The sequence below is a fragment of the Chenopodium album genome, chromosome 14, assembly GCF_948465745.1.
Source record: "Chenopodium album chromosome 14, dcCheAlbu1.1, whole genome shotgun sequence".
Classification (NCBI taxonomy): Eukaryota; Viridiplantae; Streptophyta; class Magnoliopsida; order Caryophyllales; family Amaranthaceae; genus Chenopodium; species Chenopodium album.
The window spans coordinates 18639033-18651475 of record NC_137847.1 but is presented as its reverse complement, the minus strand read 5'-3'; the positions used below and the strand labels follow the sequence as shown (position 1 = coordinate 18651475).

The following is a 12443-nucleotide window of genomic DNA, read 5'->3' as shown; positions in this document are numbered from 1 at the left end:
TCAATCATATAGTTTCTCATGCATCAAATCACTATTTCTCAGTTCTATTCGGTAAAATCATTCAATTAACAACAAAAGTGCGTACCGGTTAAGCACCTGTTGGTCTTGAATGTCTCGAAACCGTAAATGTCCAAAACCCCAATCAGAAATTTTGAATCAGGATCCTGACCAATTGAACTATTTATCTTGTTGACAAGCCTGAAGAAATAGAATGAAACCTTATAGGACTGGCTCATCTTAACCAGCTTAAAGGTAAAATATTTTATCTTAAGTTAGAATGTCTAGGAACATACCAGTCAAACAACCTGGAGTAAACAATTTTGGCCAAGGCATCTCTACTGACAGTAGCAGCATCTGGATCCAAATTCTTAGTAATCGATTCACCACGAGTAAAAATCACACGTTTGCAAAGAGAATCCTCAAGGGCCTTCTTGTCACACCTAAACACAAATTACATGTGCATGAGCTACCTCAATAAGGTATAAAATAAATGTCACAAGTGCAAGAAGCTGCTTACATGAAAAGCTCAGCGGCTGTTCTCAGATGAAACCTAGATTTTTCATCTTTGGGTTTAGAGGAATCTGAATCACTCCCTTTTGCAAATTCAATATTACCTAGATGGAGAATTGCAGCCACAACTTTGAATATCGCATCCTATGAAGGAAATGGATTATAACAAATCCTATTTAGGTAAGAAAACAAATTTAAAATCTATCCAGCATGATAAGATAAAAAGAATATCGGACATTTCTTTATGTCCATACTACCTGCTCATGAGAACTAATTCCAACAACATCCATGGCTCTTCTAGTTGTTAAGTACTCTTGTGCATCATCTATGACATCAACCTCGTAGCAATTTGATTGATTGAGATAATGAAAAGTTCTTGGACTGTCCAACTTAAACCTCTCGACATCCTAAGTGAGCATAAATGAAAAAAAAAAGAAAAAAAAAATATACATATATATATATATATATATATATATATATATATATATATATATATATATATTATTTGACATGGATTCATAGAACTTGAAACAAAGTAAACAGAAAGCTTGCTGCAAGTATATAGCATGCATTAGAAAGACATTAAGAGACATAATATAAACAAAAAGCTGGAGGGTAATGCAAACTTTTTTGAGCTTGTTGCCGACAATAAAACAAAGTTCAATTTTATACAGCCAATGAGCAAAGTAATTATGAGTTATCAAAAGAAATTTTGACACGATACCCAGTACTACCTTGAAATTACAAAAATATCCATCAAGGCAACAAAGGAAACTACACAAACTAGTGACATAGAAAAAGTCTGATCAGTACGGGAGTTTGAGGATGGGCGTAGACAGATATCAAGGCTCAAAGGTCTCAATCTCAAATATTCTTCCTACATTATAGCAAATAATCATGTATAAAATTATTGAAAAATTCCCTGAATCTATGAGAAATGAGATGGTAAAGGACGAAAGATCTAACTGTAATATATTTTATTTGCTTAAGCATATGAATAAAATCCTTACTAAAGTTTATACTTTGAGACTTAAAAATGTTTGAGGGCAGTTCTGTGGAATTAAAAACCATGCTTTTGTTTGAATTTTGAGACTTGCTAAGAAATAAATTAATGCATATCTTCTGAAGAAATTCACAAGATTATAGTTCAGTTCTCAATCTTTCTTCTGCAAAGTCAACAAGCCACTTAGCAAATTCCTTCTCTCTTGTAAGTACAACACATCAGCATCACCATTTCTTTTCTTATCTGAACCAGCAATAATTCTAGCCACATGAAATAACATATCCAAACATCACACATAAAGAAGCATCTACTCACTAACTAATTACCTCTTTTGGGGCAGCACACAGCATGTAGAAGCAGTGATAGTTTCTTTCAGGATCAGACACCTGACAAACACGAGATCTTTCTAGTAGATAAGTTCTGATAGCAGCTCCTGAAATCCTCCCCCTTTGATCAAATTGTATCTCCACAAACTTGCCAAAACGACTGCCAAGTTATACATTGTTAAAACTCAATTTAATGAGAATGATTTTAGACACGGTTTATTCAAAAGTATGGGAATGAATATTATGGTGGAAAAGCAAGATAAATACCTTGAGTTGTTGTTTCTCACGGTCTTAGCATTACCAAATGCTTCCAGAACTGGGTTGGACTGCATAACAAAGGAGGTGAAAAAACAATATTAGATGTGATAAAATTAAATGAAAGAGACTATTGGTGTTGGAGGACCACATATCCCTATCCAGATAAACAAAGTTGACATATGACGCTTGTCAACACTATGATCATATGAACTAATAGATTTAAATTCTAGTGCCTTTACCACTCAGAAAATCAAAAGGAACTACCTTCCCTAACTTCCCCCGTATCATATGCTTAGCTACATACTTATATTAGCGATTTCTACACTGTTCTTGAGCCAAAACCTAGTTCTTCGAATCTCAGTGATTGCTTGTCCCCTTAGTAAAAATTACTTTAACACAAGCCCCAATAGCTAGATATATACCAAATTTAAAAAGTCCCACAATCAAAAGTAAGGCCACCAGGTACTTTCTTAGGAATGCAACATATGTTGCAAAGAAAGCACTTTGCCATGACAAGTTCTACGACCAATATCTTTCCAAACAGAAAAGTTGATTATACATTTTATCAATTAACCATGGTAGAGACCCTAATTCCTTAACATTAAATGGTACCTAAGTCCCTTCTTACAGCAGAAATAGACAATGCTATGAGTTGACTACGCATGCAATGTAACTGCCATCCTGGCATTGCTTCATGATACGACTTCTAACATAAAAAAGACCTTTAACTTGCTTCCAGTAACCACCACATTCTTCTAAGAAACTAAGGAATTCGGAGAGACAGAAAATAGAAACATGAATCATAGGGTGCAAATATTGCTTGTTTCCTACTACGAGATAACAGTATAAAGTATGTTAAAGCATAACAGGAAACAGCTTCTGCTTAAAAAATACAAGTTCTGGAAAGCTATGTGATAGATAGAATCAATTCTAAGTTATGATATGCTTTAAACAATACTATTGTACAGAAAACAATTATTTAATCATTAATACCTCTAGAACTTGCTGCTCAACAGTACGTCCCTCAGCATTAGCTCTTCCTCCCATATATGCTAGAAATTGCATAAGACTTTTAGTACTTTCTGTTTTCCCAGCTCCACTCTCCCCGCTAACCAATATTGACTGACTTATTCCTTCCTGTAACATCATTCTGTCATGAACATATGTAATTAACACCAAGGTTCACAGGCAAAATAAGAAGGCATCTTCAAAATTGACCACAAAAAAACAACATTACCTGTATGCAGAATCTGCAATTGCAAAGGGATGCGGGCTTAGTTCACCTAAAGCTGCCCCTCTATACTTCTCTTTCATATCACTATCATACAAGTGAGGTAGCCTTTGGAAAGGGTTCACAGCTATCAGTATATTTCCTGTGTATGTCTAGAAAGAAATTTAGTAGTATCAAACTTATTTGTAGGAGATGAATACTAAGTTTTACTATTGAATAACAAGATATAATTACACAATAAAATAGGAAATGCGCCATTGCCAGCATATTTCCCATTTCTTGTATGTTCCGGAAACAGATAAGAAGATCATAATACAAACAGTAATTCAAAGCACATAATTCTCTATCCTGGTGGCTTAATGCTCAATATCAAGCAACATAGTGCAAAAAGATTATGTAAAGACTAAATAGCACTGATAAATATTTTCACAATTATGACAGATATACACAAACATATTTAACACATCAGTATGACTGCACAAGAGTAAGAGTTTAGATTGTGATCATATATGTATGCACATATGAAAAGAGAAAAAAGGAAAATTGCTCATCACTTACATAAATTTCATTGATATCATAACGACATTTCAGATTATTAAGAACCCCTGGTTCATGTAGATAAGCCAGTTTGGTCATATCATCTACACCAGAAGGAGGTGCTTCGGGATCCTTTGGATGAACCCTGGATGCATTAGCAACAACCTGTATTTTTTCAAAGAAAATGTATCATTAATGGCATAATGATACCAACTAGGGAAACAAAAGGTCCACCAGTGTTGAGAATATAGAAAACAGAACCAATTGCATTTTACAATGCAACATGCTATGCCAGGGAATGTCAGATGAGGAGGACTCTATGAGCATTAGCAAGAGTCGATAGTTGTAATGTAAGTATTCAGCATATGACACTTTAATAAACATAGAATAGAAGATGTGTGCGTGTGTGTGCATGCGTGTGTGTGTGTGTGCGTGTGTGTGTGGGTGTGCGTATTATAGTTGCATTTTAGGTCATATTTGCATTCTTTCTTCTTTCTTGCCTTGTTTTTGCTTATTTTACAAATTTTCTACAAATAGAGCTAAAGGGAAGAATTCCCTAAGAATTCAAAGAAAAAAATAACAAGGATGTTTGCTTGCCCCTGAGCCAATCATCATCATCAAACCCCTTTGAGAAGTTTATATTGTTGCAAAGTTCATCATACCTAGCTCTGCCATAAATCAGTCCAAGGGAATCGCCTAAGCTAAAAGACCAGCTCAGCCAAGAATACAGAAAAAGAAGGACAAGACCATGCATCCTCCCCATCCAAGACCACAAGCCTGTTCAGGGACTTCAATTTTTCTATGAGATGAAGAACAGCCATGCAAGATTGAAGAACGACACGTTCCTCATCTCTGACCTTCATAGCCATGCCAGGGGAATGGCTAGCTGAATGGCTGCTCCACCCCTCGCACAAAGTGACAGCTATACCTCTTTTTTTTCGTAATTTTTCCCTTTCTACAAGAAGCTCGCTCCTCTTTGTAAAACAACATTGAAATTTCGGAAAGGCTTTGGTTTAGTTGTTTCTCACCATCACTTCAAAACAATTTAGAATACGCAGTAGCTTTTAATTTCCATGTTATTAATATTCACTTATGTTTAATCTACTAGTCTGCAATGCTAGTAGTTAGTAGATTTAAGCTCTTAGTTCAGCTACAAAATTTGGTTACTGTTTATATTTTATGACGTGTTTCATTGTTTAAAGTTCATATCTTGTAGTTGCCAACATGATTTGTGAAAAGTCCTATAGGACTAGGGGTCGGGTGATCTCTAATAGTGTCATGGCAAGTATATTCCTCTTCCCCTCTAGCACTTTGAGTTCATTCTTGCATGATTTGGCTAGGACCATAGGTGTTTTCAACGATTCCGGGTTCATGAATTAAGACTACGATTTAGAAAGACCCTAGGATTTGGACTAAATCCTAGGATCATTTAATATGGGTCAATCTATCTTGTTAGTCTTGGACACTTACCTAAGAAAAGCACTCTCATGAGAAGGGGACTTCGCTAATCGCTAGACCTAGGGATTACCTAGCAAACTCGAGAAAGATCCGAGAGGAACTTGGGTGGTTTCGTAGCTAGGAAAAGTTTCCTCTCTTTCTCAAGAAATCCATATGCCAAATATGAGTCCAACAACAAGAGTTGAGGTTAAATTGGGGACTTGGGGTAGAAACCTATGTCCAAGAGCCATGAACTTTATTGTGAACCCAAATGGGAACTTGTGGTAATACACAACCTTGCTATAAATAATTTATGCATTACGAGGAATCCCTTCCCCCTAGTCCTTCTTTGATTATTGACTTTCTCAGATAGATTTTAGAAACGTCACTTTCGATTTGTTGACATTATACCAAGATCATTGTAGACCAACGCCTTGCTTAACAGGGTACTATGTATTGAAGAATGAGTAGAAAGGAATTATTTCTTAGATTGGTTCAACGATCTAGGTTCCCCTAAGCATCCATCACATTCTTTTAGATCAAAATTACTCCCCCTATCCCTAAAACAAAGGGCTCATATCATCCAAAACCTTATCCATAAATAAAAGTAACATTTCACTTATGTATATCTTTATTCATCTTTAATCAACACAATTAAACCCCACAAAATATAATTTTTATATACTCACTTTCAATCAACAAAAATCCATTGTCTTATTTATTTTTTCACCTTCCAATAAACGTGTGCAAAAGGCAAATGAAACATTTATTTGGGGACCAAAGGAGTAAAAGTGTCGTCATTGTATTTGACTTCATTGAAAGATCCTTGAATATCTAGAGTGAAATACCTCAACATATACAAATATGTATATCTCCACACAAACTTCTTACACATATCACAACAAAACCTACACTTTATCAAAATCATTCTTGAAAAGGACCAAAGGCAGATAGAAGAATTATTAAGTTTCAAAGAGATCCCAGCTTTCAAATAAATGCATCATAGTACATCTTGGAATCCAATAAATAATTTTTTTTCCTAATCCCTTCATCACAAAATTGGAGAATTCTGGCTTGAAAGAAAAATGTCAAACAGGCAACCACTCGTTCATTTACTTGTTTTGCCTTACAAGCTAATATGAGTATGAACCTTCAAAGAATCATTCATGTTAATTAATTGAATCTTTTCAGGGTTCCCTTTACCTCCCTTTGTAGATTTCTTCATTTAATATCATCCACTATAGCAAAGAGATATATTATCTTCCTTTGTGATACCCAAAGTACTTGTATTAGATAGAGCTCCTTAAGACTAAGAGGTGATTGTTTAGGCATGAATACTCAAGTGCATCCACCAAAAGTTGGAAAGGTTATAACAGCACTGAAACCTCAAGACAACTATTATGTTGCTTCCCATGAGTCATTTAACTTACATAAGTTGAAAGAGTAACCCATGATCGGCTGGAAGAAGTCTGTCTCTAGTACTGCAGCTGAGAATGTTATCTGACTAGTATATACTATATACTGTAGCATAAATCAACTTGTAGACAGATAACATTGCATTTTATGCTAATTACACCAAATCTGGGCCTACAGCAGTGCTAGGGCTGTAGAAATATTAAGATAGTCATGGGTAGGAGAGTACAACAAGCTAATGAAAGAATAATCACCACTTTACTCCAATATATATACAAAAATCTTGCAAGTTTTCTAATCAAATTTTCTACTCATAAGCTTAAGAACCACAGTAAGATTGTCCTAACTAACATTCCCCAGCATGGTCAATTAATTTTTTATCTTCACATAATATCGATTTATGTCATTAAGTCCTGTCACGGGTGTAATTTCTCTGATTAGTTCCTCTAAACGACAAAAAGCATGGTACATGTATTTCAAATACATTCAGAGAGAAAAAATACTCACAGTGTTCCCTGTTGTACAATTTACTGTAAGTTCTTCACCATTCACTTCCACAACTTCTCCATCTAACCATGCTTCCTCATTGTCCTCTACCCAAACAAGCGATCCGACCACATAATTGATACTTGCGGCCTGCACAATTAAAATAAAAATGAGCAGATCATTGTTATAGAACCATTTGCCGATTTACCATCAAATCTGTCTTGTGTAACAAATGACTGTAATAGCGCAAACAATTATGTATTACAGAAAGAAATCTTTAATTACTTTTGAACTGACATAATTATTTTTTATCCACTTACATTGAACATTATTTAATTATTTTCCCACCAAAGCACGCATATTCTGTTGGATTAATTCCTTGCAGCCTAGCACCGCCAACAATTACCATTGCCAATGTACATATTTTGCTGTCTGGTTAAAGGGAATACTTTTTACTTGTATTACCTAATTTAACCCTATTGTACCCTCAATTCAGTGAGAAAAATTTAATTGAATGTACCCCTTCATCTGGCATAAAAAGTACTCAGTGCTGTATAAATACGAGCAACCCCTGATTCAGCACATTACCTACTATCAACATTATACATGCCAATCATAGAAAGCACATTTCTTTAATCAATACTTTGTTTTTCAAGTTGTATAGAAAACCACAAATTGCATCAATGTAGACGGGATTCAAACACAGTTTGATACTACCCTAAGACTTCACAAATTAAGCTAGCCAACTTCATTTCTTTTTCAATTAGAGGTCAAATATATCTAACGTGAAGCCATTAAATGATCAAATTACTATATTCACAACAAATTATTGAACAAATAGTCCAAAATGAGCTAAAAAAAATCTACAATTCCAGAAAATAACACAATCTGAATCAAACAAATCAAAACTTACCTAAAATAAAATCAAAATCATTCTTACCTGTTTTGGAAAAGTCCCCATTTCGCCTCAAACTCGTATACAAAAATCACATAATCTGACCTTAAACTTGATTTTCTTTCATCTTTCTCCCTGAAAAAAGGTCGTAATCAATCACTATTAATTAACAACAAAAACAAATCAAATTAGGGTAAAAAAAATCAGAAAAAATCAAATTCTTACAAATATTAAATTTGAAAAATTAATGAAATGATCGAAATTTCGCACCTGAATGCCGATGAAATTCACAAAAAATGTAGGTAAATTAGCGGTGATGTTGAGGAGAGAGAAAGTTGTTGGATGATCAAATGAAGAAAGAGAAGATTAATTTCCTAAATTAATTGGTATTTTTGACCCAGTATTAAGTTATGAATTTTTAGTTATTTATTTTTTTGGTATTTTTGGAGTGCTGCTCCATAACCATGCATGATGCATAGATGCATGTTCAAATTAGCTCGTATGTCTTGTAATAATCCAAACCGTTATTTTTGTGTGCACCTTCGAAGGTTAAGATCTTGTAGCAGTTAGGAGGAGTTAGTTAAGAGTATCGCCATCAAGGCATCAAATAACCTTTACTGCTTTAATCCTTTGATTACCCAACTTTTTGTTAGTGGCGTTAAGGTCATGCTTGGATTAGGGGTAATATATTGAGGGTTGAAAATAACAAGAGTCAACCCAGGTTTATCACTTAGATAAAGTTTAGATGTTTATCTAATGGCAATTTCGTAAATAAATTGTCTTGATATTTGAGTTACATTAATAAAATACTACTTCCTCTGTCCCACTTTACTTGCAACATTTTGACTGGACACTCTTGTCGATGCACATGTTTGACCGTCGATATCTTTTATTATATGTTTTTAAAGTCTATAAAAATTTTATATTAAGAAACTATACATTAAAATAAAACAAACAATATCTTACATGATTACATTGACTTTCACATAATAGGTAAAAAAGATGGTCAAAGTGAGATGTGTGAATAGTACAAAAAGTCAAAACGTTGCGAGTAATTTGGGACGGAGGGAGTAATTTCTCCGCTTTTTGGACAGCTGGCTTAAATAACTCATATCACTCCGTGAGTGATGAATAATTGGAGTTAGCTTAGTATCATTGTTGCATCAGTATTTTAAAAAACAAAACAAACACAACCACCGGAAACTTTAGAGAAGATGAAAGTCAAACTATCAACTCCCCCGTCACCATCACCTACTCTTAACTACTTCAAATTTCTAAAACAATTTTTTTTTTTTTTTTTTTTTTTACCATTCTGAAACAAATTGTTGTTCCTCATCTTCTTCGAAAATTCGGCATTGACTTCTTCACCTTCTAGTAACTTTTAGCAACTTCACCAATGGTGTTCCTCCAATTTCTTTGTAAATTCGGCTTCTATTTCTTCACCTTCTCGAAGCTTCCGGCGGCTTCGTTGACGAATTTAAAGAAAACCCAAAGGAAATATGTAAAGTTATGGGAATGATTAACCCTATAGGGATATATATTTGTTGCGAAGGAATACCGTCAACAATGAAGAAACAACAATGGAGGAACAACAATGGAGGAGTAACGGTGGAAGAAGTTAAGCAAACATGAGGAGAGAAAAAAAGAAAATGGGATAAACATCGTTCTAACGTTAAACTGATAAAGGCTCTTTACAAATATACCCTCCAATGTCTATTTGAATGTACTATTACACCCTTTGATAAACATCTAATCCCACCTATGAGTAATCTAGAAATTATCCCACCTTTAACTCTTATCTTCCCAAAACAATCCCTTGATTGGTTTCTTAAGTTGGTAACTAGTTATAGGAGGTGTTATGCCACGTGTCAATTTTTAATTGGTTTTTCTAATAATTAAAATAAAAACAAAAAAAAAAGTAAAAAAAAAAAAAAAAAACAACCCCCTCCCGCTCCTCTTCCCTCTTCCCCACCTGGAACTAGCCCCATTCCCCTATTTTCGTCCCCGTTCCCATTCGCCGGAGCCATCCCCACTATCGTCCTTGCTGAATAGTCACATCCGATCCCCACCCATTCCTTAAATTTTCTTTCTCTTACCACCATTGACACCGGCATCGAGGCTTTTTTAAATCTTGGCCTGTAAATTCTATGGTGGGGGTATGGTTTAGGTGGGTTTTGGGTGGGAGTGGGGTTTAGGTGGTGTAATACCTTGTATTTTTATACGTATTTTAATTCAAATAAGTATTTTGAGAAGTATTTAATTAAATTGAAATATTTTATTTAAAGTATTTTAATTATTCATTTTCATAAGTTTAAAAATATTTTATAAAAGGAAAGTTTATTTAATTAATTATTTTATTTAAGTTGGGATTTAATTTAAGAAAATTTTATTTTAGTAAAGTTTTATTAGGGAAGGGATTAGGAAAAATTAAAAAAGGAAAATTTAGGGAGAAGGGTTTATAGAGAAGGGGTATAAATATTCAACTTGAGGCCAGAGTGGAGAAAACCCAAGGTAAACTTCTCTCCCTTTCTCTTTATTTTTCTTTTTCTTTTTCTTTTTCTTTCTCTTTTTCCCCTTCCTCTTCTCGGCTCCCCCTCACCGCCAACCATCACCAGCAGCGATGGCCGCCGGCCGCCAGGAGCGCCAGCCGTCGACCGCCAGCAGCGCCAGCCGCCGGCAGCAGGCAGCCACCGGCGCTGGCAGCAGCCGTGATGGCTGTCGGCTGCCACCCCTTTTTTTCGAACAAAAAAAAATTAAAACTTTGTTTTAAAAACTAGTTTAATCCTAGATCTAATTATTAATTAAGGGTTTTGTAATTTGATTTTTGATGTTTGATTATGAGTATTATGTAGATTAATTTTCAGATTTTATTTTTAATTGAAAAGCCCCAATTTTTGAAACCCTAGGTTTTTGAATTATGAATTATTGAAGGATTATGATATATAATGGTTTAAACCTTTGATTAAAGTGTTTTAAGGCTAAATTACAGCAACTTTTCATTAAAATATAATACTGGAATTTTTGGTAGTGCATTAAAAATCAAGTTTCTTTAAGGAATTTCAATTACCCATTAATTGGGATTAAAGTATGATGTTTTAAATATAATTTCAGCTTATTTTAATTAAATTATGAGGGGTTTTATAATAGTATATATTGCTGGAAATTTGTGTAGATAGGATTTTAATACTCTTCTATGATTTTAAATTGTAGGAGACTTCGAAGTGAGTGAATTCTATTAGTCGTGGCTGTAACACCCTAGAAATTCCTTTCTTTTAAAATACCTGTTTTACTCTGTTTAAAAACTTTAATTAGGAATATCTAAGATATTACCGCCACTGTGATAACGGTTAAGGAAACTATCAACGACACACAACGGAAGACTAATTTCAAACCCTTTCAAAACAAGTCAACTTAAAAAGTAAATCAACGAAAATAAAGTCAAACCAAAGTCAAACGAAGTAAAATAAAATCAACCTACAACTTGGAACCATTATAAGCCCTTATTAAAACCAAACCAAACTCAAAACCTTTTCGTTAGTTACGCATAATAATATTACCATATATAATTAAAGCGATAAACACATCATAAACTTATGGAAACTAGCATGATACGCTCTTCACTCATGCCCATTCATGAATATGCTTCAACACCTGAAAAACTTATCTCTACCTATTTCCACTACTCTCCATTATAAATGGGTCATCATAAGGCCAAGATAAAGACAAGGCCAACAAACACACAAAACACACAATCAGCAAAGCTGAGTACATGAGCGTAATTAACACACTAACATACAATTTCCTATCAACACACTACTTACCTTGTTGCACCTGTTTTTCAAGCATACCACATTCACTAAAAATTCTCACTAGACACTAAATAATTTATTTAGCATTGATTACGCATCGAACGGGTTTCCCCCTAGCCTCCCCCAATAAATTGAGGTTACTGACACGGGAGCTAACCGTGCCAGCATCAAAAACCACACATAGGTGGCGGAATTCCTGCGCATAATAATAATAAAAAGGAATATACAGCGTCCTGTACTCCATTAGAAGTTATGGTTAAATATAAAACCCCATAACTCCCCCCATATGTTCATACTCAAGGTATATACGTTCCAAGAGTTTTGAATTGGTGCGTAATCTCTTTCACTTTACGTTATTTACCGATTATTAAACTTGGTGATGACTCTCAAACCATAATCATTCAATCAACAATAATTATTCAAACAATCAAATACATCAATTTAATTCTTGAATAATTAGTGATCACATAATATTTAATGTTGAACCCTTTTTAATTCTACCTCGGTGCCAATGACACCTTAAACGCATAAAGCGCCA

The 12443-nt window shown here is 34.4% G+C and overlaps 1 protein-coding gene across 2 annotated transcripts in view; it reads right to left on the bottom strand.

Moving 5' to 3' along the window:
* Positions 1 to 8587, bottom strand: part of LOC145580121 (myosin-6-like) — a 32767-nt gene extending 24180 nt beyond the window's left edge. For both annotated transcript variants that reach the window (XM_081637473.1, XM_081637474.1), the window contains exons 1-12: positions 8367 to 8587; positions 8142 to 8231; positions 7223 to 7351; positions 3887 to 4030; positions 3335 to 3480; positions 3091 to 3247; positions 2107 to 2165; positions 1840 to 1999; positions 768 to 917; positions 518 to 654; positions 294 to 440; positions 97 to 198 (exon numbers count right to left, since the gene is read on the bottom strand). In XM_081637473.1, coding sequence (XP_081493599.1) covers positions 97 to 198; positions 294 to 440; positions 518 to 654; positions 768 to 917; positions 1840 to 1999; positions 2107 to 2165; positions 3091 to 3247; positions 3335 to 3480; positions 3887 to 4030; positions 7223 to 7351; positions 8142 to 8162 — 1352 coding nt within the window. In that variant the 5' untranslated portion in view covers positions 8163 to 8231; positions 8367 to 8587. The remainder of the gene's footprint in view (positions 1 to 96; positions 199 to 293; positions 441 to 517; positions 655 to 767; positions 918 to 1839; positions 2000 to 2106; positions 2166 to 3090; positions 3248 to 3334; positions 3481 to 3886; positions 4031 to 7222; positions 7352 to 8141; positions 8232 to 8366) is intronic.
* Positions 8588 to 12443: the final 3856 nt, after the last annotated feature.